Genomic DNA, 25220 nt, shown 5'->3' with positions numbered 1-25220 from the left:
AGGTAGAGGTCTTTGGGAGCATGTCTCTTCAAGTTCAGCTCCAAAGCAAATCACCCAAGGAGAAGATGGCAAGGAGGTTGTAGTGGTAGATGAAGGCAAATGAGTTCAGGAAGATCTCATGGTGATGTCTACCTTGCAAAGCTCTCTTGATGGTCCTTTTATGGACTCTTACTCACACTATACCACCACAAAACAGTTGTGGGATACTTTGCACAAGGTGTATGGCAACACTTCAAATCTCACCAGAATCTTTGAAGTGAAGAGAGCCATTAACAACTTACAGCAAGAAGAAGGAGACTTCACCAAGCACCTTGGGAAGTATAGTCAGATGTGGTCTGAGCTGGAGATGCTAAGCCAAGCACCAATGACCCTGACACACTTGAAGCCAGGCGTGAGCAAGACAAGACCTTTGGATTGCTTCTCACACTCAGCCCTAGCTTCAATGATGTGGTGAAACATATATTCAGAGACAAAGAACTTCCATGCTATGATGAAGTGTGTGCTCAACTTCAAAAGGAGATAGGCTCAGATGGTCTCTTTGGAGGTGGAAAAGGAGGTCTTTCTATGGCACACAAGGCTAAGAATATGGAAAGTGCATCAGCTAACAAAGCTTACTTCAAGCCAAGAGGAGGATGAGACAAAACAGTGACTTGTGAACATTGCAAGAAACAAGGACACTCCAAAACCAACTGTTGGATCCTCCATCCTCATCTCAGGCCAGCCTCAACCAACAAATACAGCCAGGCCAGAGCCCATGAAGCAAGAGCTCAGAAGCACCCAGCACCAAGCTACATGCACATGGGAGATGACGGGAGAGCCTTGGTCTCTACAACCCACACTGGTGCCTCCACCTCTCACGCCATGCCTCAGCCATCTCACGAGGATGCATTCATCAGGAAGTCAGACATTGAGGCCTTGATCAAGGCTCCCAATGCAAATTCTGGTGACCAAAGTATTAATGCTTTAAATTCTATTCACAATGAATCACACACTGCTAGGCCAATGATCATTGATTCAGGAGCTTCTCATCACATGATTAGGGATGCTAAGCTGATTAGTGATATTAAACCAGCTCTAGGAAGTGTTGTGATTGCAAATGGTGATAGAATTCCAATTAAAGGAGTAGGAAATCTGAATCTGTTTGATAAAGAATCTCAAGCTTTTTATATACCTACCTTTGCCTCTAATCTTTTATCTGTGAAAAGAGCCACTAATGATTTAAATTGCAATATTATTTTTAGTCCTAATGATGTGTGCTTTCAGGATATTGAAACAAGTAAGATGCTAGGCAAAGGTGTGAGCAAGGGAGAGCTGTATTTCCTTGAAGATACCAAGCTTAGATCAGATTCTACTTATGCATTTAATTCTGGTTCTGTTTTAGCTAATGATGTGTTATGGCATGCTAGATTAGACCACCCTCATTTTCATGCTTTGCAACTGATGTTACCTAATTTATCTCTTAAAAATGAGACTTGGGAGGCTTGTATTCTTGGTAAACATCATAAATCTGTTTTTCCTTCAACTATGACTATTTATGAGAATTGTTTTGATCTAGTTCACTCTGATGTTTGGACTGCACCTTGTGTTTCTAGAGAAATCCATAAATATTTTGTGACATTCATAGATGAAAAATCAAAATATACTTGGCTCACATTGACTCAAAGTAAAGATAGAGCTTTAGAAGCTTTTATTAACTTACAAAACTATGTAACTAACCATTTCAATTCCAAGATCAAAATTTTTAGGTCTGATAATGGGGGAGAATACACTAGCAATGCCTTCAAACAACACTTAGCAAAACATGGAATTATTCATCAGACAAGTTGTCCATACACACCACAACAAAATGGAGTGGCTGAGAGAAAAAATCGCCATCTTATGGAGGTTGCAAGAAGCATGATGTTCCACACCAATGTTCCAAAGAGATTTTGGGGAGATGTTGTGGTTTCTGCATGCTATCTCATCAATAGAATCCCAACTAGAGTCCTCAAAGATGTCTCTCCATTTTAGGTATTGAACAAAACTAAGCCTCCTATTGATCACTTGCGTGTGTTTGGGTGTGTGTGCTATGTGTTGTTACCAGGTGAGCAAAGGACCAAGCTTGATCCCAAGAGTATCAAAGCTATGTTCATAGGATACTCTCATACACAGAAAGGATACAAGTGTTACCTGCCAGACTCAAGAAGGGTAATGGTCTCAAGGGATGTCAAGTTTGTGGAATCAAAGGGGTACTATGATGGAAAGAGCTGGGAAAACCTTAGGGATCTCTCACATGGACCATCTGATAGAGCAAACAACCTGAAGATCATCCTGGAAAGTTTAGGAATCAGTAAGCCTCGGGGCAGTGAGGCGCGTAGAACCTCTTCATCAACACCAGTGGCTGTAACCAATGAAAAAGCAGTACCAATTGTTGAGCCAGTCCATCCTGATCCTGAGGGGGACAATGAGCATGAATCAACACCAGAAACACCAAAAGATGATTCAGCATCAGTTCATGATCAAGATGGAGCTAAATCTGATCAGTATGAAGACGCAGTGGTAGAAGAGCAGATTCAACCATTGAGGAGGAGTACTAGAGTGAAGAAACCATCCAAGTGGGTCTACACCAGAGTATACTTCAACAGCAATGCAGTGGCTCATCCTATCCAAGCAACATGCTCCTTTGCAAGCTATCCTCAAGAGCATGTAGCTTTCATTAGTAACCTGGACCAAGAGTATGTTCCAAAAACATATGAGGAGGCTATGGCTGATGAAGAATGGAGAGAATCAGTTGGAGATGAAGTCAATGCCATGGTCAAGAATGATACTTGGTATGAAACTGAACATCCCAAAGGCAAGAGAGCAGTAACAAGTCGCCTCATCTACACTGTCAAGTACTTGGCTAATGGAAAGCCAGAAAGGAAGAAAACAAGACTAGTTGCAAGAGGATACACCCAAGTCTAGGGAGAATACTATCTAGACACCTTTGCACCAGTAGCTAAGCTCCACACCATAAGAATTCTGCTCTCTTTCGCTGTAAACTTGAAATGGGATCTATGGCAGATGGATGTCAAGAATGCATTTCTACAAGGAGAGCTTGAGGATGAGGTGTATATGAGACCACCACCTGGCATGGAAGACATAGTCAAGCCAGGAAATGTCCTAAGGCTGAAGAAAGCAATCTATGGATTAAAACAGTCTCCAAGAGCCTGGTATCACAAGCTGAGTACAACCCTCAATGGAAAAGGGTTTGTAAAGTCGAAAGCTGATCACACACTCTTTACCCTCACAAGTAAACAAGGAATTGTGGTGATTCTGATATATGTAGATGATATCATCATAACAGGAAGTGACAAGGAAGGTATCATCTCTACTAAAGTTTTTCTTAAGTCTACCTTTGATATTAAAGATTTGGGTGAGCTAAAGTACTTTCTAGGGATAGAAATATGCCGCTCTAAAGAGGGGCTTTTCTTATCTCAAAGAAAGTACACACTTGATCTTTTAAAAGAGGCAGGTGAACTTGGAGCAAGAGTAGCTTAGACACCACTTGAAGAAGGTTACAAGGTCTTTCGTGAGGGGGAGTTTGAAGATACTCCATTTGGCGACTTCAGGCTCTATAGAAGGATGGTTGGGAAGCTGATCTATCTCACAATTACAAGACCTGACATCTGCTTTGCTGTGAATCAAGTTAGCCAGCATATGCAAGCACCTAAGGTTCATCATTGGAACATGGTGGAAAGGATAATGAGGTACCTAAGGGAGGCTCCTGGTCAAGGTGTTTGGCTGGGATGCAACAAGAGCACAGAGATTGTGGGATATTGTGATGCAGATTGGGCTGGTGATAGAGTGGACAGGAAGTCTACTACAGGATATTGCACCTTCATTGGAGGAAATCTAGTTACTTGGAAGAGCAAGAAGCAGAAAGTGGTGTCTTGTTCAAGTGCTGAGGCAGAATATAGAGCAATGAGGAAGTTGACTAGTGAACTCATCTGGATCAAGAACCTGCTGAGAGACTTAGGCGTGGAAACAACAACTCCAATCACCATGAATTGTGATAACAAGGCAGCCATTCATATAGCTTCAAACTCAGTGTTTCATGAGAGGACGAAACATATTGAAGTGGATTGTCACAAGGTGAGACAAGCTGTGGAGCAGAAGATCATTCTACCTTGCTACACTAGAAGTGAAGACCAGCTAGCTGATATCTTCACCAAAGGAGCAAGCACCAAAGTCTGTGAGTTCATCCATCCAAGATTGGGACTCATAGACTTGTCTAGATCATGATCCTCTTAAACCATGAAGCATCTACTCTTTTTCCTCTTGTGTGTTTTTGTCCCATTGGGGTTTTCACACAAAAGGTTTTAATGAGGGATGTCTTCATGGGTTCCAAGCTCAACCATACCTTATGGTTAAGCTTGAGGGGGAGTACTGACATAAAGACATGAAAGGAGAATAAAGAAGAGAAGCCTCTAGGCGAGTTTAAACTAGTACAAGACTTGAGAAAGAATATACAAGACTTGAAGAAAGAGTATACAAGACTTGAGAAGTAAGCACAAGACTTGAGAAGTAAGTCTGTCCAAACTTGAGAAGTAAGTGTTCAAACTTGTCATCAGAAATCAATGGAGAAATCTGAGGCAAGAAGGATATTTAAATAGAAGAGTATTATGTTCTACTTAAGGGAGTGGTGGCCTAGTTACCGTTTATGAACTGTCACTATCTCGGCCAGCCCAACATAATTTATTCTATTCTTCTTGTTTGTATACTCCTTGTTGAGTCTTTAAATAGTGTATGCTACTCATCTGAATGAACTAAGAAAAAAAAATTCTTCTTTACTCTATCTCTCTTACTCTTGATTTCTCTTCTCAGTTTCTCTCTTGTTCTTCACTTTGTTCTTCATTAACTTTCATATCTGAGAGCCCGTATTACTGATCCTACATTTTTTTTATAATTACTGTTAGTTATTTTATACAAGAAGTTGTAAGATGGTGCTTCTTTTTTAAGTGTTTTGTTTGAAGGAAAAAATATTGGAAAAATGGTTTGGGCATATTGTAGGTCTGATTTCTTGATTCGTGGAGGATATAACATATGAACCTTACACTTTTATCACTAGTTCGTATTAAGATAACTGAATATAATTGAAACAGAGAACATGCATGGTAAGATCAAGGTTGGCGTGCAGACGAGTGGAGGGAGGTACATAGATTCTTAGAAAGAAAAAACAGACCAAGTAAGCATCTATTAGTCAAAAAGCCATTTTCATGAATTTCACTTAGCTCAACTCGCTAATCCAAATTTCCAGTTCCAACAATTCACCTTGCAATAAACTGCTAGGGATCAACATGACGTTCCCTTTTTGGTCTTGATAGCTCACATGAAGAATCCTTTTCACCTCTGGTGATATATGTAAATCACTTGAATTGTTCTGCATCTTGCTTACTGTCATGTAGTGGGAAATTAAGTAAATGGATGTCAAGAACACAGTTTCTCCATGAATATCTTGGAGAAACAATATATAGGAGAGAGCTTGTAGGTTTCGTTGACAAAGATAAGAAAACAATTTTTGATAGATTTTGTAAACTTCTCCTAGACTATGGTTTTGACTGCAATAGGCAACAACCCTGCCGTCCTAACGAAACTGCTTCATGATACAAATAAAAAACTCATATCAAATACGTTGGCGAAGTTCACTACCTCATGGGAAATCGAGCCTAGTTCCATAGTAAAGGCTTATTTCTCTCTCACCAATAGAATGCTGAAGATCTCCTTTCAGTTGCAGCCATGACAGTTTGTATATCCCAGTGAATTTCCCGTCTCTGCAGTTAAATAAGGGCCAGCTCATGATGAAGCTTTCTCCTACCCAAGCTACATGCCTGAGCTTAGATAAAAACCTACAATATTTCACATTAACACGTCCAGATATTAGATTTCCCTTAGTTAGGTATAATGTATACCAGAAGATGCAGGCTCCCCTAGTCTTTGACTTCAACAATTCAAGATGGATTCTGAGTTATGTTAAAGGTCCTATCACTATGGGAGTTTCTTTCACCAAAGCCACGGACTACACTGTACGAACATATTAGTGAAAAACTAGCAATGATTGGACTAACCATCCTACAGATAATCAACCGTGGCTAATATACCTTTTTCGCAAAAACATAGAACTCTTGGTTTAAAGATGACCGTATCATAGTGGCCAAAAAAAAAAAAGATAACCATATCATACTAAAGAATCTTTAAAGACCAATCATTAGCGTCAAATGCTAGAATAACTATTATACAGTGAAATTAATAACGAGCCCACATATGTAAATGAGTAAATTTGTCCATGTATGTACGTGAGTAAGCTAAGGTAGCATTGGATTTTATAAGGAAGATACGTACACTGGAATTCCCTGGCTAGTGGTATTGAGGCATAGATGCAAAGTAACATACAGTCCCCTTTGGTCGTGTGTTTTGGGAATTTTGATGATTTATTAAAATTTATATATGCAATTCAGATGAAGTTTGGTGGAAACAGCCTTAACAAACGGTGCTGGTAGTACAGTATATTAGCAGATACGTACAAGGCCAATCATCAACAAGCACAAACTGAAATAACAATTTTATTACCTGATATAAACTTTATTAACATTGATCACATAGGACTCTTTTTTTTCTAGTAGAGTGGCGGATCAGATTCTGCGCCAGGATTCGGACCGGTTGGAGGTTTCACTTCATTATTGCCACTACCAGAAACCGGACCTGTTGGAGGTTTCACTACACTAGAACCATCAAGTCCAGGGGGAGAATTCAGATCAGTCGGAGGTTTCACTTCTCGAGGTTTATGCGGGTCACTTGGATTTTGTGGTGGTTTGGGAGGATCTGGCGTTTCTGAGTTACCAGCGCCACCTTGTTGTTGTGGCCATCCTGGCCACATGCAGCCAGGTGGTGGCGGACCAGAAGGCCCGCCAGAGGGCATCCTGGTGGCATGGAGCCAGGAGGTGGTGGACCAGGTGGCCAGCCCGGTGGCATGGAGCCTGGTGGTGGTGGACCTGGCGGCCAGCACCTTGGTGGGTGGTCCGCATCCCATTGGCGGTGGTCCGCACCCTGGTGGTCTGAACGGCGGAAAAGACGGCTAGCCAGGCATGTTTATGGATTTTTATTTCTATTTTTATAAAAGAAATTTATTTCAAATCCATTATGTAATCAAATCTATTTGTAAATCCGTACGTTTGAATAACACATAATTAAAATTAAAATTTATAAATTATTTGATTTTTAAATCCACTAAAATATATAAACCAATAACCCCCACAAACTATAGGAGAGTATTCTATACAAGAAAGTATATAGATTAATGTTAAATAATTAAAAAAAAAAACCTGAAATTTTTAGAATAAAAAATGTTCATAGAGTATTTAATACCTAGGAATAAGGGTAGTGACCATTATGAACTTACAGTGTTTAACGACTGTTTCCATTTTGTAGATTCATGAATTTCTTTGATTTAGGTTCTTGGAACCACCTTGACCAAAAGGAGTTATATTATTGCAGTTCTTAACATGGAAAGTTTAATCTCGATATATGTGTATTCCTCAAGGCCGGTATGTTAATGTAAAGTTTGACTACATTACATGTTTTTAGCTTTGGATCATGTTTGGTGAAATTCCTTTTCCGGCTAATCGTTTTCAAGAAATAGTCAGTGACTTTAATGTACTCAAGTTCTTCGTATGTAAAGAGAATGGTCTCTTCCACACTCTTCATGTTATAACCCGTTACATGTTAATATCTCGTTATCAGTTATTTCACTGTAATTTTATATTCATACAAACATTAATGTTTTCAACTAAAGCAAGCTTGTAGTAGTATTAAACATTAGTTTTTTTGCACAAGACCAACCATTATTAGAATACTTAATAGAATGTAACGGCATTTTTTTTTTCGTTAACCAACAATGTAACGGCATTTTCAATCTTTGTTTTAAACTTTATAAACGTTAGACTTGCGGATCAAAAACCAATGTAACGGTTTCGTTTCGTCAGTACCACCATGTTTAGTCGGATGTTTTGTTTCATTCTTGCTACTAAGGTTAGTCGGAGATTTCAATTCATTGGATCCGCCATGCATAGTTGAAGATTTTGTTTTGTCATTGCCATCAAGAATAGTCAAAGACTTCTCTTTATCATATGGCTTTGGTGCCAGTTTTGAAGGATCTGTATTGGTTGGTAGCATTCCAGAATTATCATAGCCACCGGTTTTAGTTGGAGGTTTCACTTCATCAGATCCACCAAGCTTTGTTTCGTCATTTCCACCAACTTCAGCCGAAATTTTTTCTCTGTCATTCGGCTTAGATGCCACCTTTGAAATATCTATATTGGCTGCTGGCATTCCAGAAGTACTAGAGCCACCAGGTTTAGTTATAGGTTTCACTACATCAATACCGTCACGTTTAGTTGGAGATTTTGTTTCGTCATTTCCTCCATGTTTAATCGAAGGTGTTCCTTTGTCTTCTAGCTTTGGTTCTGGTTCAAGAGGATTTGTACTGGCTGGTGATGTTCCAGAATTACTAGAGTCGCCAAGTGAAGTTGGAGGTTTCACTTCAAAGGAGACGCCATGTTTAGTTGGATATTCTGTTTTGACATTCTCACCAGGTGTAGTTGAAATATTTTCCTGGACATAGGGCTTTTGTACATGATTTAGAGGACCTGTGTTGGCTAGTGGTGTTCCTAAACTACTGTAGTCCCTAAATTTAGTTGGAGGTTTCACCTCATCAAAGGCATCACGTTTTGTTCCGTCGTTGCTACCATGTTTAGTCAAAGGTTTTGCTTTGTCATCTTGATTTAATGGTAGCTTTCCAGAATTACTCGAGTCACCTGACTTAGACGGAGATTTCACTTCTTCTGAGTTGTAAGGTTTTGTTTTGTCATTGCTACCAGGTTTAGTCGAAGGTTTAGCTTTTTCATCCAACTTTGGTGCTGGTTGTATAGTTTCAGGTGGCGTGATGAGTAGAATAGAGCCAAGTGGACATCCCAATGGCATGATATCATGACATGGTGGACCAGATGAACTACCTGATGGCATCAAACTAGGTGGTGGTGCACCATGCAACCAATTCTCTGGAGGTGGTGGACAAAGCGGCCAGCTCCCAAGGCTTGGTGGCCCTAGTTGCCAACTTCCCGAATATGGTGGACATGGCGACCAGCTCTCGAGAGATTGTAGATCTGTTTGCCAGCTTCCCATGGGTGGAGGACGTTGTGACCAACTCCCCATCGGTGGTGGACCTTGGGGCCAGTGCCCTAGTCGGGATGGGCAAGGTGGCCACCTCCCAAAGGGTGGTGGTGGACAAGGCGGCCAGCTCCCAAGCGGTGATGGACCTGGTGTCCAGCTTCTCGAGGATGGTGGATGTTGCGGCCAGAACTCTGGAGATGGTGGGCTTGGAGGCCAACTCCATGTGGGTGGTACACCTGGAGGCCAACTCTCTGAAAGTGGTGGACTTGGTGAACGTGACCGGCTCCGCAAGTGTGTTGGGCAAGGCGGCAAACTCCCCAAAGGTGGTGGACTTGGGGGTCTCTGTTTTGGTGGCAGTGGTCTGCATCCTGGTGGTCCAAATGGCATAAAAGATTGCCAACCAGACATGATTTATGTGTTCTTTTATTTCTTGTTATATATATATATATAATTTCTTTTTTGCTAAAGGGCTGTGTTTTATAATTGAAAATAATGTGTTGGTACATGGACACATTTTGATATAAATAAAAAAAAATCATACGTGTGCATGGTTCTGTTAGGTACTTTGGAGAAAGTTGAAGTTAGGGTTTTTACCAAAAGAAAAGTTGAAGTTTGGTTCGGTTCTTTGAGGGAACAATTGCTAAACATAAACAGAGGTATGTGGTATGTTTAAAGTACAATTTTGGAATAATAGCTAAACGTGAGCATGGTATGTGATACGGTTAAATTAAAGCACTTGTTTCGAATGTTTTGGTATTTCTTTTTCCTAGCGTTTTGTACTGTAATATGAGGGTATCTGATTCAAGCATCCTATAAAACTTCAAAGTTTTATGGTTATAATTAGATTGGCATTTCACACGTAAAAGTTGCCCACGATTAATTGCAAGAGATTTGGTCTGTTCGTTTACTCTACAATGAACTTGGACATAGAAAAAAAAGGAAAAAAAAAACTTGGACATAGTTGTTATTGTGTTTATTATGCATAGACAACGACATTGGAGGGAAATTTCACTGCAAATTTAGCGACGATTAATGAACTAGCAAGTCTAGCAACACTAAGAGCACCACCATCGGTGAAGTTCTAAAAATCAATATACAAACCACTAAATAATAATATTATAACATAATAAAAACTTTTGATTAAAATTAATTTTGTTGGGAAATGATAAGCCACTAATATTAACACATAGCAACACAAATTTTAGAACCATTCCTAAAAGTACTATGTAATTAGCTTCTCTAGCCTTCTCTCTCCTTCTGTTATTATTTTAATATTTAAATGTTTTTAGAACCTTATGTAAAAGCAATCGATGGAATCCTTAGAAATGTTTTTCTTTATTTTTTTATTATTTTTTTATTATTTTTTTTCAGCCGAAAAGAAAAAAAAAGATAACCAATGGCGGACTACCACCTAACAGCGGGGCATGCGAACAGTTACAATACTCCAAGCGAATTGATCCTTAAAGAAGGATATGAAGAGGCCAATCCTTAATATATTGCGGGACCCATCAAATTTTTTACTATTTTTTACCTAAGTGTGGAGCTACAAAATTGGCAAGTTGCTCCATTGCAGGTGCTATAATAGGTCTTATATATATGTAATAATTTATTCGCAATATCATCATGAAATATTACAGAACCGTCCATCCCTCCGTAAGACATGTAAAGCACAAGATTTAGGCCACTTATATATATATTAATTTTGAGGCCACCTTTTTATGCTTTCTTATTAATAATTAACTAGATCTTGATCCGCGCATCTGCGCAGATTTTTGTTTTCATTTGTTTTTATATAAATATTTTGTTTTCAATTCTAAATTGGTATATATTATAATATATATGTGTCTATCAATTTTTAAAACATAATAAATTTGCTGTATATTTTTTTATTGAATAGATTGTTTCAAAGTTTCACATGTATTTGTATCTTGTTCTATATATATATTTTTGGATTATTATTTCATTATTAAAATCGTAACTATATATATAAAGATTAGTAAAATATTATTTATTGTCATATTCAAAAATATTGTAATATGGGCCCCCTTGTAACATTTCACAAATTTAGAAAGTTTTTTAAAAATTATAATTTTTGCTTCATAGATTTATATTATCAAGTAAATAATTAAACATTTAGTTTTTGTTTAATTTTGAAAATAAACTATATAGTTTAAAATTTGTTTTCATTTGTTTAAGGTAGTAAAGATTAATCATTGTTAGATAATACGATTTTTGTTATTTAAAAAAAAATCTTTATAATTTTAAAAGTTAACATAGACAAATATTTAAATATTTAGCATATGAAGGTATAGTATTACAACATTAAATTATGTCTATTTAATTTATACTATCTATAAATCCAATGGATCATATATTGTTTAAATCTAATTATTGATAGTCCAATAAAATTTTCTGATAGGCCCAAAATTTAAATGATAAGATTAGATATTAAATGCAACATGATTTTCTATGAATAGGTCCATTAGGTCCATTTTAAAAAACAAATCACACATGAATCAAGGTTGTGACTTCTGTTTTAATATATAATATTTGTAATGTTTTGATCTCTTAGATATTTCAAACTTGAATCTTTTAATTTCATTGTTAAGAATAATCATTTACTTTTGGTAATGACTAAATGATTTTGTATTTTGCTACGATAAGTCAAGTACATATCTTTGATTCTTATATGTGTTATTTAAAAACAATTAGTTAAACTATTATATATATTTTTTTGATTGAAAAACGAATTATTCTTGGCTTTAGCCATAAATATTACCGGGAAATCACTATTAGAGACATCTTCCCGAATTGGTAATTGGACTGGATCCTAAGTAATATATAAAATAGATGGATCAATCTACTTATCACCAACTAATTTTAATTTGGAAGCTCATCTAACTTAATATGATATCAGAGCCTAATCCACGTAATCCAACCCGAGATGGACAGATATGGCCCAAAATTGGTCTATTATATTCTTACCAGAACATATTAAGATTAACGTTCAAAGAGCCATAATTTCAAACAGACGTATTAAAGACTAGATCCCACATATCTTATATATATATTATTAAGGATCCATTTGAGCTACCTATGTGATAGACTATATCTCTAATAGGCACTGTGAACTAACAACGAATAGTATTTTCTTGAAAGTAAAACAACTTACCAAGTGGTGGATATTGCTCAGATTACCATAGAGCAACTTTCTCTCTCAAATAAGAAGTTATGTTGTAATACTTAGGGATCGAATCCACATAGAGAATGAGCACACAATAGATTTTAGATATAAAGATTAAACTAGGCAAGTAATAATAAATCAGTAAATAGTAGAGTAAACAAGTTGGTTAAGAAAATAACTAAACTTAGGGTTTCAGGCAATCATAATTATGATGTATAGATGCTAAGGGTGTATTGTAAACCGCCTTAGAACTTGAATGCAATAGTAAGATATCCATCTCTCGCTGTGAGTCTAATCAGATGGCTAAGTTTTTATTGCAGCTCTCGCATGCGAAACAAGGAGTGAACGTCGATTGATACAACAAAGTGTCGATCGATACTTCAGAGTGTCAATCAATGCTTCCTTAGAGAAACATTAACAACCTAATCGATATGTTCACTAGATGTCAAGACCAGCTCTCACATGTATCTAATATCCTAGCTCAGCATAATTATTACTTTCACAGTTGTCAATATCCTAAGTTGAGAGTTCTAGTTAGCTACTGTAGAACACAAGCAATAAGTCCAATTCTGATGAAAGATCCAAATAATTCACCCTAGCTGTTTCAGTAATTCATCAAATCCCTAATAAACCCTAAATCTAACAAGGTAACTACTCAGACATAATTAAACAAAACATAAAGATAAACGGAATGAAGTGCATAAAAAGATAGAGTAAGATATATTGGAGTTTCAATACAAATTTCTGAATGAGTCTTTGATCTTCTCTCCAAAACTATTAAAACCCCTAGATATTATGTTGTGTAAAAGAGGTAAATACTTGCAATATATGCAAAATTAATGAATTACTCCATGGATATTGATTCCACACTGAAGCTTTCCTCAATACACTTTGATCGATGGATGGTTTTGCATATACAACATCTTTGATAGATACTCTCTTCGCAATAGATGACTACGATTAACGGTTATGCTTATAGTACTTTGAAACCTCCGATAAGCTTTAAATCTTATAATCAGCAAGAAATTGCACTGTTTAAGATTTGAACCCTAACATGGGTGTAGAAACCTTTAAACCTCCTTAACCAGTATGCTACGATGTTTACACTATTAATTTAGATGTTAACGTCGACATAATCCCTTCCCATTTCTTAATTTTGGAATAGAGTTTTACTTGCACTGAAAATTCATGGAAAATTACACTCCCCACGGCATAATAGTGAAAGGTATTGAGAAAAACTTTAGGATAAATTTATACCTTAGGTTTATACCTAATTTATACCTTAGGTTTCGTGGTTTTGTCAGAAGTGCAAGATAATTTGTGACATAAATTATCTTGTCATAAATTATGTCACATAATTTACAAAAATAGCACGTAAGGAGAAAGTGATCAAACTACTATTCATTAAAAGATAACCCATAACATTAAATAGTTAAGATTTAATGTTTAGCTTTTTTTCTTTATCGCATGCACTTCTGGCTTGAAACCCGTAAATTTTGGGCCAGAGATAAAAATCGGTTGCTAAATTCATTATCCGCAGGTGTGGAGGAGATTTGAACCTAACATCTCTGCTCTTAGAGCAGACTTTTATCGGTAGAAACAGCTGTTTTGGATAGGGTTAAGATTTTTTGGAAATAAAAATTTAAAGTTTAGATGTTGGGGTTTAAGGTATAGGATTTAAGTTTAGGATATAAGATTAAAAATAATAATATTTATAAAAAAATATTTTAAGAGTTTAATTGAATTAAATTTATTATTCACTAAAACTAGTTTGGTCCTTTATTATTTAATTAGTATTTTTTCGTTTTCTTTACTGTGTGCTATTTTGTGCTAAAACTATTTTGTGGTTTTCATGAGAATTGTCCAAATATATTTGTATTGTTGTATTTGTATAAGAAGCAAAGATTATAATAACCACTCTTATTTAGCTTAAGAAAATCTCTCAAAACTTAAGCTCTCACAATAATCTCTCTCGCTTATAAGTTAATGTCACAACTCAGCATCTTCTTATATAGAGATCTAAAACTCCTAAACCAACTAGTAAAACCTTCTATCCTAAACATAACTCGAATAGGATTAGTATGACTTGATCTCCAAATTATTCTTCAAGTTTATCTCCAACATTCTCCCCTTTAAACTTGAAGTCATTATGCTTTAGATCTTGAACTCCAACAAGATCTCTCATCTCCTTGAATTTTATTCTTCCTAAAGCTTTTGTCAATATGTCAGCCTTTTGAAGATTGCATGCGATATGTTCTACCTTCACTTGATCGTTGTCAATAAACTCCCTTGAAAAAAAAATGCTTGTGGATGTGCTTGCTTCGTCCATGAAATACCGGATTCTTCGTGAGAGAAATGGCTGACTTATTGTTTATTCGAATCACTATTTTCTCACATGATTTCTTCATTACTTCAGCATATAGGTCCTGCAACCAAATAGCTTGTTTTGCAGCTTCAGTAGCTGCCATAAACTCGGCTTCACAAGAGGATAAGGCGACTGTATCTTGTTTCTGAGACACCAAGTTATCGGGCAATCATTGAGATAAAACATATGACCTGTGGTACTCCTTCCATCATCAATATCCACATTGTGGCTACTGTCACTATATCTCACCAGTGTCGTGTTGCTTGATCTCTGAAAGTTAAGACCGAATGCGAATGTTTCCTGTACATAACGGAGAACTTGCTTCAAGGCTGCGGTATGTGTCTCTTTGGGCTTGTGCATATACCTTCTTAACACTCCAACTGAGTAAGATAGGTCAGGTCGAGTGTGTACAAGATAGCGAAGGAAACCAATAGTTCTTCGATACTCCTTCTCGTCTACATCCGCCTCCTCTTCTGCCTTTGATAGTTTTAAGCCTGCATCCATCGGAGATTGAATTGCATTACATTCGATCATTCCTGTCTTCTCCAAGATCTTCTTTGCATAACTCTCCTGCTTCATCGTGATACCACCATTGTATTGCAAGACCTCTATACCGAGATAATAAGTCAAAAGTCCAAGATCACTCATCTCAAACCTCTTTAACATGCTCTGTTTAAACTCGCTTATCATCTCCATATCTGATCTTGTTATAAGCAAATCATCAACATATACGGCCACAAGCAATAGATGTCCGTCTTTCTTCTTTCGGTAAAGTGACGGAAGTCTCCCAATGCTTTGTTTAACTTCTCATTCCATGCTCTTGGAGCTTGCTTCAATCCGTATAAAACCTTTCTTAATTTTATACACCTTTTCCTCATTCCCTTTGATCACATATACCTCTGGTTGACTGACATACACGTTTTCCTTTAAATCACCATTCAAGAATGCTGTCTTGACATCAAGATGGTGCACTTCCCATCCGCTTGAGGCTGCCAATGCAATTATAAACTGCACGGTTTCTATTCTTGCAACGGGAGCGAAGACCTCTTCATAATCTATACCGTGTCGTTGAATGTAACCTTTTGCCACCAACCTTGACTTGTGTTTATTTATTGTTCCATCTGAGTTTCTCTTAATTTTGAATATCCACTTGAGTCCTATTGCTTTAGCTCCAGGAGGAAGGTCGACTAAATCCCACGTTTTGTTTTTGATTATCGAAGATATCTCTTCGTCGCAAGCATCCTTCCACACTTTCTCTTCTATGGCTTCATCAAAGTCAAACGGCTCTGATAGTTTAAACGTACCAGGCTCATTCAAGCTGTCGCTTGTCGTATTACTCCATGTCCAACCTTTATTTTCATCGACCACGACATCGCTACTCACTACCAGCCTTCGGTTCATCGGATCAAAGAGCCTATAAGCTTTAGAACCTGGTTCCGTTCCCAAGTGAACGAGTGTTCTGGTTCTATCATCTAACTTTCTCAGGTAAGGGCTGTAGGTCTTGGCGTATCCAATGCAACCAAACACTCTAAGGTGTTCTACGTTCGGCTTTCGACCTTTGAGAGCTTCATATGGAGTTTGTGACTTCAATACTCTCGTTGCAACTTCATATTGAGTGTCTGACTCCTTCTTCCCATAAATAATTTGGAACACTCATATGTTTCAGGATACTTCTAGTCATCTCAAGAAGGATTCTGTTTCGGCGTTCTACTACTCCATTCTGTTGAGGTGAATAAGGAGCAGTAAGATGTCGATTTATACCTGATTTTTCACAGAATGCTCTGAACTCGTTTGAAGTAAACTCTCCTCCCCTGTCCGTTCTTAAAGTCTTGATCGTCTTCTTTGTTTCACCTTCGACTATGGCTTTAAATATCTTGAACTTATCGAATGCTTCACCTTTCTCTTTCAAGAGTATCGACCACATATATCTTGAATAATCATCGATAAGAACAAATATACACCTATTCCTTCCGGCTGTAGGAGGCGTGATGGGTCCACACAAGACGCCATGAATGAGCTCAAGTGCTTCAGTTGCTCGATATGTTGTTGAGGTTGGGAAAGGACGTCTGGTTTGCTTCCCAAGCAAACATGAAGCGCATGTTTTTCTTTCGATATTGAGACTCAAAATTCCTAGTACAGGATTTGATCATCGTCTTTATTGAGTTTTCTCCAATGTGTCCCAAGCGTGCACGCCATTTACATGACTCTGTTTGAGTGATCAGTTGAAGGCACTTGGTCTCAACGATGTTCATCTCTAGTTTGTACAATCGATTCCTCGATCTTTTGGCTTGAACGATGAGTTTACTGTCTTTGTCATGAAGCGTCAAGTATTCTTCTTTCATCTGAATCATCGCAGCCTGATTCAGTGGCTTGGCTAAGGCTGATAATATTTCTTTTAAGAGCTGGCATAAAGTAGACATCTGCTAGCACCTTCTTTTCCCCGTTTTGACTGATAAACAATATTGAGCCTTTGCCCTTTATGTCAATTCTCGAGTCATCACCAAAATTAAACGAACCTTCCCTGTTATTGTTTCATCAATGGTTTTGAAGTAATCATGTTTTCCCGTCATGTGGTTGCTTGCACCGTTATCCAAATACCAAATTCATCATTATCGAGATTGCTTTCGAATTCTTTAGGGTTGAAGTTCTTCTCATTGAGGTAGACTACCTCATGCATTAAGAGTCTATCCGCCTCTTGAGTATCATCGGCTCTGTTTTCGTAAGCTTCTTGAAGCTTCAATAGTCTATCAGGGCAACTAGACGCAAAGTGCACAGTCCTATCACACCGGAAACAAGTGATCTTTGACATATCGAACTCACGATATGTTCTCCCACGACCACGACTTGTGCCATAGAAACGTCCTCCTCGACCTTTGTTTCTATATTCTGTATTGTAATCACGATTTTGTTGAGACTTTTGTGTGCCTGAGTTCAGATACATCAATTTTTTTTGATCATCATGACCATCTTCTTCTTCTTCCTTGATCCTCTCCTCATAAGCTTTCAAACGCCCAATGATATCATCGAAACTTGTAACTTTAAAGTCAAGTACTTGTTCTAGGGATGCAACTATGTGGATGTACTTCTTTCTTGGAAGGCTTTTGAGAAACGTTTTTACTATCTTTGATTCCTCAATATTCTCACCTAAGGCTGATGATTTTGAAGATATTTCGGATAACTTCCCGACGAAGTCATCGATGGATTCTGTTTCTTTCATCTTCAATAGATCAAACTCTGCCATTAGGGTTTGTAACCTAGCTTCTCGAATTCGGTCTGCTCCTAGGTGATGTGCTTTGATTGCATCTCATACTTTATTTGCGGTATCAAGCTCGCCGACTTGCATAACAAGTGCCTCCGGGATCGATTGGAAAAGAATAGCGATGGCCATGTTATTCTTATCGTTCTCAGTGGTTTCATCTTCAACGTTTTCCCATACCTTATGAACTTTGAGAAGAATCTTCATACGAATCGCCCACACTGTATAATTTGTTGTATTCAACATTGGACAATTGATCGAGAAGGATCCCTCTTTAGGTTTCGCGGTAATAGTTGTGGTATCACCCATCTCTCACGATTTTTCTCTGATACCAAATATTGTTCTAACATATTTGTATAAGGAAGCAAAGATTATAATAACCACTCATATTTAGCTTAAGAAAATCTCTCAAAACTTAAGCTCACACCATAATCTCTCTCACTTATAAGTTCATGTCACAACTCAACATCTTCTTATACAGAGATCTAAAACTTCTAAACCAACTAGTAAAACCTTTTATCCTAAACATAACTCGAATAGGATTAGTATGACTTGATGACCAAGTTATTCTTCAAGTTTATTATCTCCAACAATTTGAAATTCATGGAGCACAAATAATTAAAACAGACGTTTTCCAAAGAAAGAACACCTTCTCGGTCATAAAAGGCGCATTTCCATGTTTTGTTGGTCTACCCTATACCTTAGGTTTCGTGGTTTACACAAATTCATTGTATCTTTTCATAAGTTCTCTACTCTCCATACTAGTGAATTTTGATCCGAACTCTCAATATGGGACATCTATATATTTTGACAAATTTCCAAAGTTTTCAAGTAATCAGTTTTAACCTTATTTTTCATTCCATCTGACTTCAATTTTAAAACGCGAATACAATATGTTATATTTCTCATGGCAAAGTTTAATTTGCCGACATAATCTGGTTATTCGGCCAAGAATCCAAGGCGAAAACGTGATGGGAAAATTATTTGTTGAAAACGAGTTCTAATTTCTATACCAAACCGAAATATAAACTATCATCGCTTCTTATCTTGCCAAATATTCTTCTGATGAGTTACTTTCAAGAATCTGTTAACTTGATCGTCGTTGTCTAAGTTGAAAGAAGTTTGGAATTTAGTAATTGTCTATTGAACCTTTGAACCCACCACAAATTGTGTAATATGTTGTACTTTACAATAATGTTTATTTCCCAATCAATTTATTCAGAAAATAGGTTCATTAGTACATCAGACCATAAAGATGACGTCAAGGTCGCATGGACATCAATACTCCCTTCTTCAACTCCACGAAACATTACGAGCAAACCACCAATACCATTACCCGGGCCAGCTCGAGCTGCAATCGGTTTTCCCCAACCGAAATCATGATCATACACTTCAAACCATGGAGAGCCCGCTACGATCAAAGAACGATCAGCCAGCCTACTTCCAACTCCTATTTTTGGGATCTTCACATTTTTAACCCAATTCTCCGCAAAGGTTTTGTAACTTATATTCGTCTGTGACCTCACCGTTTTACTTATTTGCAAAGCAGTCCATCCTACCCCATGATCCAACAGATCTCCCACGTTGGTTGTCGCAACCGCGAGAGCTGTCACATTCCCAAAACACTCTTTCTTGAGAGGAGGGTCGAGCCTCCGCCTCATATCCGCGGCTATTTTGCATTGCGTCAATTCTTCTCTGTTTAGACCGCTGTGTCTCATGATTGATAGCCATAGATATGCTACAACAGCTTGAAGAGAAGAGATTTTCGAATCAACGGAGCCAATTTCCTCGTTGGCTTTGGCTTTGAGATACGTAATCTTCTTCCTTGTGAAGTGAAAAACTCTCTCCTTAGTTGAAGTTTCACAATTTGGTGGTGTCTCCATCTCTGAAACTGGGATATGTATAGGGTAATCAATCTTGTCGAGGAACCAATCTTTGAGAACAAGAGGCTGAAAATTAGAACCCGAACCGGTCTGGCAAATCCTGGACCAAGAATGGAAGAAACTCCAGAAGGAAGAGCCATCGGCCACCATGTGATTATAACCATAACTGATGAAAACTCCATCTTTCATCTCGGTGACTTGCACCGCAAGCAAGGGCTCTGAGATTAGGGCGTCATGACTCTCAACATCGTTCGCTGGGAAAAAAAGATCTATGAAACAAGGAACAGAACCGTGAGACTCAAGGAGGTCGTTCACGGAGACGGATTCAGCTTTGGCATGAATGAATTTGGCGCCAGAACCGTTGCAGTTGATGTAAAACGACACTGTATTGTCTTCAGGATTGTTCACCTTGACTAGACGACCGGCAAACGGAAAATAGATATCTAAGGCAGTGGAAAGAGCGGCCTTTAATCGAGGGATGACATGGCTGTTTGGGTCTGGTTTAGGGAAGAGAAGACCTCTCTGAGGATAAACAAGATAAAGAAGATCAAGATCATGAGGAGTTAGATGGATCTTTGTTCGACCAGATTTGTGTATGTTTTTGGGCCGAACTGTGCTCGAAGATATCACGGTCACTTCTACCATTTCGGATATGACGAAAAGATGATGGAGAACTTTGTAACATTAATAAAGATCATAAAGAAATGACGCAAAAGAGAAAAATAGGAAGCCATGTCTTTAAATGATTGGTCCTCAACCTTTAAGGTGAATATAGTAATTTTTTCGAATAGGATGTGGACAAATCTTTGACTAGTTGCTTATGTACACTTGATAAACATGCGCATGATGTGAACATTTCAGTTATTATATAAAGTTTGTTTTGACATTGGACAGATATAATTGTACCGTGGTCCTTGTAACATGTGAAATGGCCTAGCCATTGGACAGAAACATAAATCCAAACGCATGTGAATAATGTGAAGAATTCTTGATGTGAAACAACGGAGATTCGTATACTCTATGGATTTAGATTGATAGTTCCAAACGCATCGTATGTGTATGGTAGATACTGAGATAAGGAAAAAAACCATTGCCATAAAAATATACTATGTTTTTTTTTTCAAACACTATTCTATTACACAAACTAGACGTGGTATGGAAATTCAGACCGCAATAGAACAACTAACAAAAACTAAGTTTTTACGAAAAGATCGTGTTATCTTGGCTAAAAAATATGTTGTCCGGTTCTTTGCTCTTGGTATATATCTGATCTTGAAATCCTATAGAATCTTGTTTGTACTGAAGTTATCTCCGCCAATTCTGTTGAAAAAACCCGACCCTGCTGATGGGGTTTGTATCATTGAAATGACATTCTTGCAGTCCGTCCCAAAGTGCTGACATGTCATGTGTCGAAGCATATTCCATCGACCAGAAAAGGGCATCCAATTCTGAATGAAGAGATGACAAGTGTCTCTCTTTGTTCCTCAACATAGGAGTTGCTCTTCTCCACTCATCTAGACATACTCAACTATATCCATTGTATTGTGAGTCCGAAGTCCAAAATCCATCCACCAACAAATAGGTTGCAAGCATAAGCTTGTGTATTTTGTATTTGCGAATGCAGATGTGCATCTTCTGAGTCATTTGAATCCGTACGTATTGATGTCTCGAGTTTTAACCCGATTATCTAACTGCAAGTGCACAGTAAAGTACGCAGTAGTAATGCGGGATCGAATCCACAGGGACCGATGATCACACGTAGAGTTGCAGACAAGTTAATAGCTACAGCGAATCAAGATATATTTTTGATGGTTTTTATTTAATTTTCTTAGGTGTCACAAAACATAAACAAGCTGTAAAAAGATGATTTAAACGGTTTGAAAACTATTTTAAAACAAACGTTGGGCATTGGGAATTCTCAGGGATTTCTTTTTAATCAAGATACAATTAATGGCAGACACAGGGATATATTAAGAACCGTCTAGAACTCAAACACGATATCAGAATTAACCTACTTCCGTAGCGCTAATTCTCTATGTTATAGAAAATTCCACACTAACTTCCGCTGAGTTTCAATTTCTAAACAAGCATTAAGAACAGGTTCAATATGTTCACAAAGCGCAATAACATCAACTTCCGAGGGTTAAGGACACTTTGCTCATCTAAAGTATTTTCGGAAGTTCAAACAATCACTTTCGGTGCATCAAACAATCTGAAATCATGAACTAAGTGATCAATTCAGTTCAAGCAGTAAGAAATCCATTAGATGAAGAACCAAAACGTAATCCCTTAGTCTACACACGTTTTATGGATCAAAACATCAAGAAATCCCCTATGAGAACCCCTAAACCCAACTAGATGACTACTCACACATAACTAAGCAAGAACAAAACGATTTTGATGAAGAAAACATGATAAGATTGTATTAAAACAGAGTAAAGGTTCAGAAGATCTTCTCCAAATGGTTTTGAGATGAACTCCTTCACAAATCTTCACAAATCACACAAAATAAGTACAAAACTCTCAAATCTCTCTCTAGAACTTGTAAATCTCCTCCTTGGTCGCCCCTGGTCTTTTCTGAGTCTCAAAGGTCGAGTTCTTCTCTGAATTATTGAGGGGAGTGGGTAAAAAGGAGTGAAAAGCTCGTTTGTGCGTGTGGAGCCCGTAGCGCCTGAGATCGGTCGATCCACATGGCCAGGATCGGTCGATCTCCTGTATGAAAGCCTGGGATCGGTCGATCCAGGTGGCCCGGATCGGTCGATCTCGTGCTCTGTGCGATCAATACTTCATTCGGTCCATTGTTCGGTCCATCTTGCTTCTGAATAAATCCCGAATGCGTTCTTTTCTTTCAAGCTATCTAGTAACCTGCATATTACACTTAAGAACACCAAAACGCATCAAATAGACCAAAACATTAATTAAAACCGACCATTTAATTGCTCCAAAACGAGTTTAAAACCGTTAAAAACACGGAATATCAACTCCCCCAGACTTGAATCTTTGCTTGTCCTCAAGTAAAGAGGATTAAAATTTGGGAGCTCACTAACCCTCAGTAGACCTTACCTTGTGATTTCGCTAACCACTTGAATCAGAGACTGTCAAGGCTTTCATTCCAAATCCCCACCAAGACCGCGCAAACCTTTCCATATTTCAGACCTGCAAGTCTCAGTTTCAAGTAATCAACTCTTTACATTCATTAAAAAGGGCGTGACCTTTCCACCAAAGATATATCCATCAGGTATAACGGGCTTGGTGTTTGGGAGGCTGTTTTAGTGTTTAATTAGGTGAGGCTCAAGTGTTTGTAGGTATCAGTGATAACAAAAAAAATGCAAAACATTATGCAAAATTGCAAAATCGCTGGAGAGACCGAGTATATTGATAACCATGTTTTCGAACTGCTCAAGTCTCAAATGATCAAAACCCAACAAATCTCAAACTCTAACCCCAAATTTAAATGAAGCATCATCTCTAGTACATAAAATAAAAATAAAATGTCTAAATCAAATATACTGAATGAGATATAAACATGAACTTTTTTTTTTTTTTTTTTTTTCTGAAGAAAACTTATACAAACCGAAATCGAATATATACACTGCAATGCAATCACACACTTACAACACCCAATTTTTCTATTTACACCTCTAGACACACAGGTCCGTGTCTAACCACCTAAATGTTCCGATCTTACCTAAGCAGTCGGATGAACCATGTCTACCCTAATCTCTCCATTGTTTTTGCACATGTATGCACATATAATCAGCGTGTAAGAATGCATGGAGATGAAATAAAAGGGTAAGGTGTAGGTGTGGTACCAAACTATTGATGAGTCTGGCCATTCAGGATTATTAAAGAGTAGTAGAATGTGGTAAAGAAAATCCTGAATGTGTATATGGTGTACCGTTTCCTGATGTTGATTCCTGGTCAAAAGAAATTAAATTCATTAGTGGTCAAAAATAGTTGAGTCGATTACAATTCACTGAGACTTGATAAATGATTTAAAGAGAGGTTGCTTGGTCAAGTGGTTCCTCGGTTTGTCTGCGCTAACAGTCCGATCAGGCGTTGCGGTCAGTGCGCCTCTTGGAGCGCCTCTCCAAGGCTCCATCATCATCAGAGTCCTCCGCTGCCTCAGGTCCAGCAACGGTGTCGTGGGCGCCTTCGATCCATAGGCGTCGGATCGATCGATCTCAGCTTGTTCGTGATACATGCCTGAAAATCATCTAAAAACACAAACAAAAATCAATTCACACAAGAAAACATAATCACAAAAGAGAAAGAAAATCAAACCATGTGGGTTGCCTCCCACTCAGCGCTTGTTTAAAGTCGCGAGCCTGACTATTTTGTTGTCCTTAGGTGAGATCAGGTTCCGATAAAGGAATGTTGGTTCCTCCTTCAGCATTAAAAACAAATTTCGCCTCTTTGCACAGCAGACGGGTGAGTGGTCTCGCTATCATAGAGAAGTCTTTGATAAACCTCCTGTAGAAACCGGCATGTCCCAGAAAACTCCGAATATCCGTCACTGTCCTGGGAGGCTGTAGGCTGGTCATAACTTCAATCTTTGCTTTGTCAACCTCGATACCCTGCTCTGATATCCTGTGACCCAAAACAATGCCATCTTTCACCATGAAATGGCACTTCTCCCAATTTAACACCAAGTTCTTCTCCTCACATCTTTCCAGCATCTGGTCAATAAAAAGAAGTGGGAAGTTGTCCTTCCTTGTGGCTGAGTTTAGCTTCCGGTAGTCAATGCACAGCCTATGCCCTGTGACTGCTCTGGTAGGAATCAGCTCAGCCTTCTCATTTGTAATGACAGTGATGCCACCCTTCTTAGGAACCACATGAACCGGGCTCACCCAAGTGCTGTCTGAAATCGGGTAGATCACCCCTGCACTCAACAGCTTTAGAATCTCTTTTTTCACAACTTCCATCAGTTTGGGATTCAGTCTTCGCTGGTGCTCTATGGACGTCTTTGACTCATCCTCCAAGTGAATCTTGTGCATGCAAAGATCTGGAGAAATACCTGTAATATCATCCAAAGAGTACCCCAATGCTTTTCTATACTTTCGCAATTTTGAAAGAAGCAAAGCGGTCTCCACATTATTCAGGTTAGCACAAATAATAACAGGATATGTGGAATTCGGTCCCAAGAATGCATACCTCAGCCCAGCTGGGAGGGCTTTAAGTTCCACCTTTGGAGCATTCTCCTCACTCCAATCTGGTTGGGAGGATGATGGTTTGACGGTTTTATCGGTGCCTGAGTCTTCAAGGCTGACATAGGCGACATGCTTCTCAATCGGTGGGGCTGAATCCAAAATCTCAGAAAATCCAACCACTTCTTGGTTCATGAAC

General features: G+C 38.1%; 3 protein-coding genes across 3 annotated transcripts; all 3 read right to left on the bottom strand.

Moving 5' to 3' along the window:
• Positions 1-7938: 7938 nt before the first annotated feature.
• LOC106429415 (proline-rich receptor-like protein kinase PERK10) lies at positions 7939-9198 on the bottom strand. The gene has a single exon (XM_013870162.1). It carries the CDS (start codon positions 9196-9198, stop codon positions 7939-7941), a length of 1260 nt encoding a protein of 419 aa, XP_013725616.1.
• A 5270-nt stretch (positions 9199-14468) lies between these two features.
• Positions 14469-15431, bottom strand: LOC106429416 (uncharacterized mitochondrial protein AtMg00810-like). Its single transcript, XM_013870163.1, has 3 exons — positions 14985-15431; positions 14707-14880; positions 14469-14600 (listed from the first exon to the last, which is right to left on the bottom strand). Exons 1-3 carry the CDS (start codon positions 15429-15431, stop codon positions 14469-14471), a joined length of 753 nt encoding a protein of 250 aa, XP_013725617.1.
• Positions 15432-19188: 3757 nt separating this feature from the next.
• Positions 19189-21511, bottom strand: LOC106429441 (uncharacterized acetyltransferase At3g50280). Its single transcript, XM_013870186.3, has one exon. It carries the CDS (start codon positions 20517-20519, stop codon positions 19206-19208), a length of 1314 nt encoding a protein of 437 aa, XP_013725640.2. The 5' UTR covers positions 20520-21511; the 3' UTR covers positions 19189-19205.
• Positions 21512-25220: the final 3709 nt, after the last annotated feature.

Source organism: Brassica napus, chromosome C4 (genome assembly GCF_020379485.1).
Source record: "Brassica napus cultivar Da-Ae chromosome C4, Da-Ae, whole genome shotgun sequence".
Taxonomy (NCBI): Eukaryota; Viridiplantae; Streptophyta; class Magnoliopsida; order Brassicales; family Brassicaceae; genus Brassica; species Brassica napus.
The sequence above is the reverse complement of the archived record's forward strand: the minus strand, read 5'-3'. Positions and strand labels throughout refer to the sequence as shown.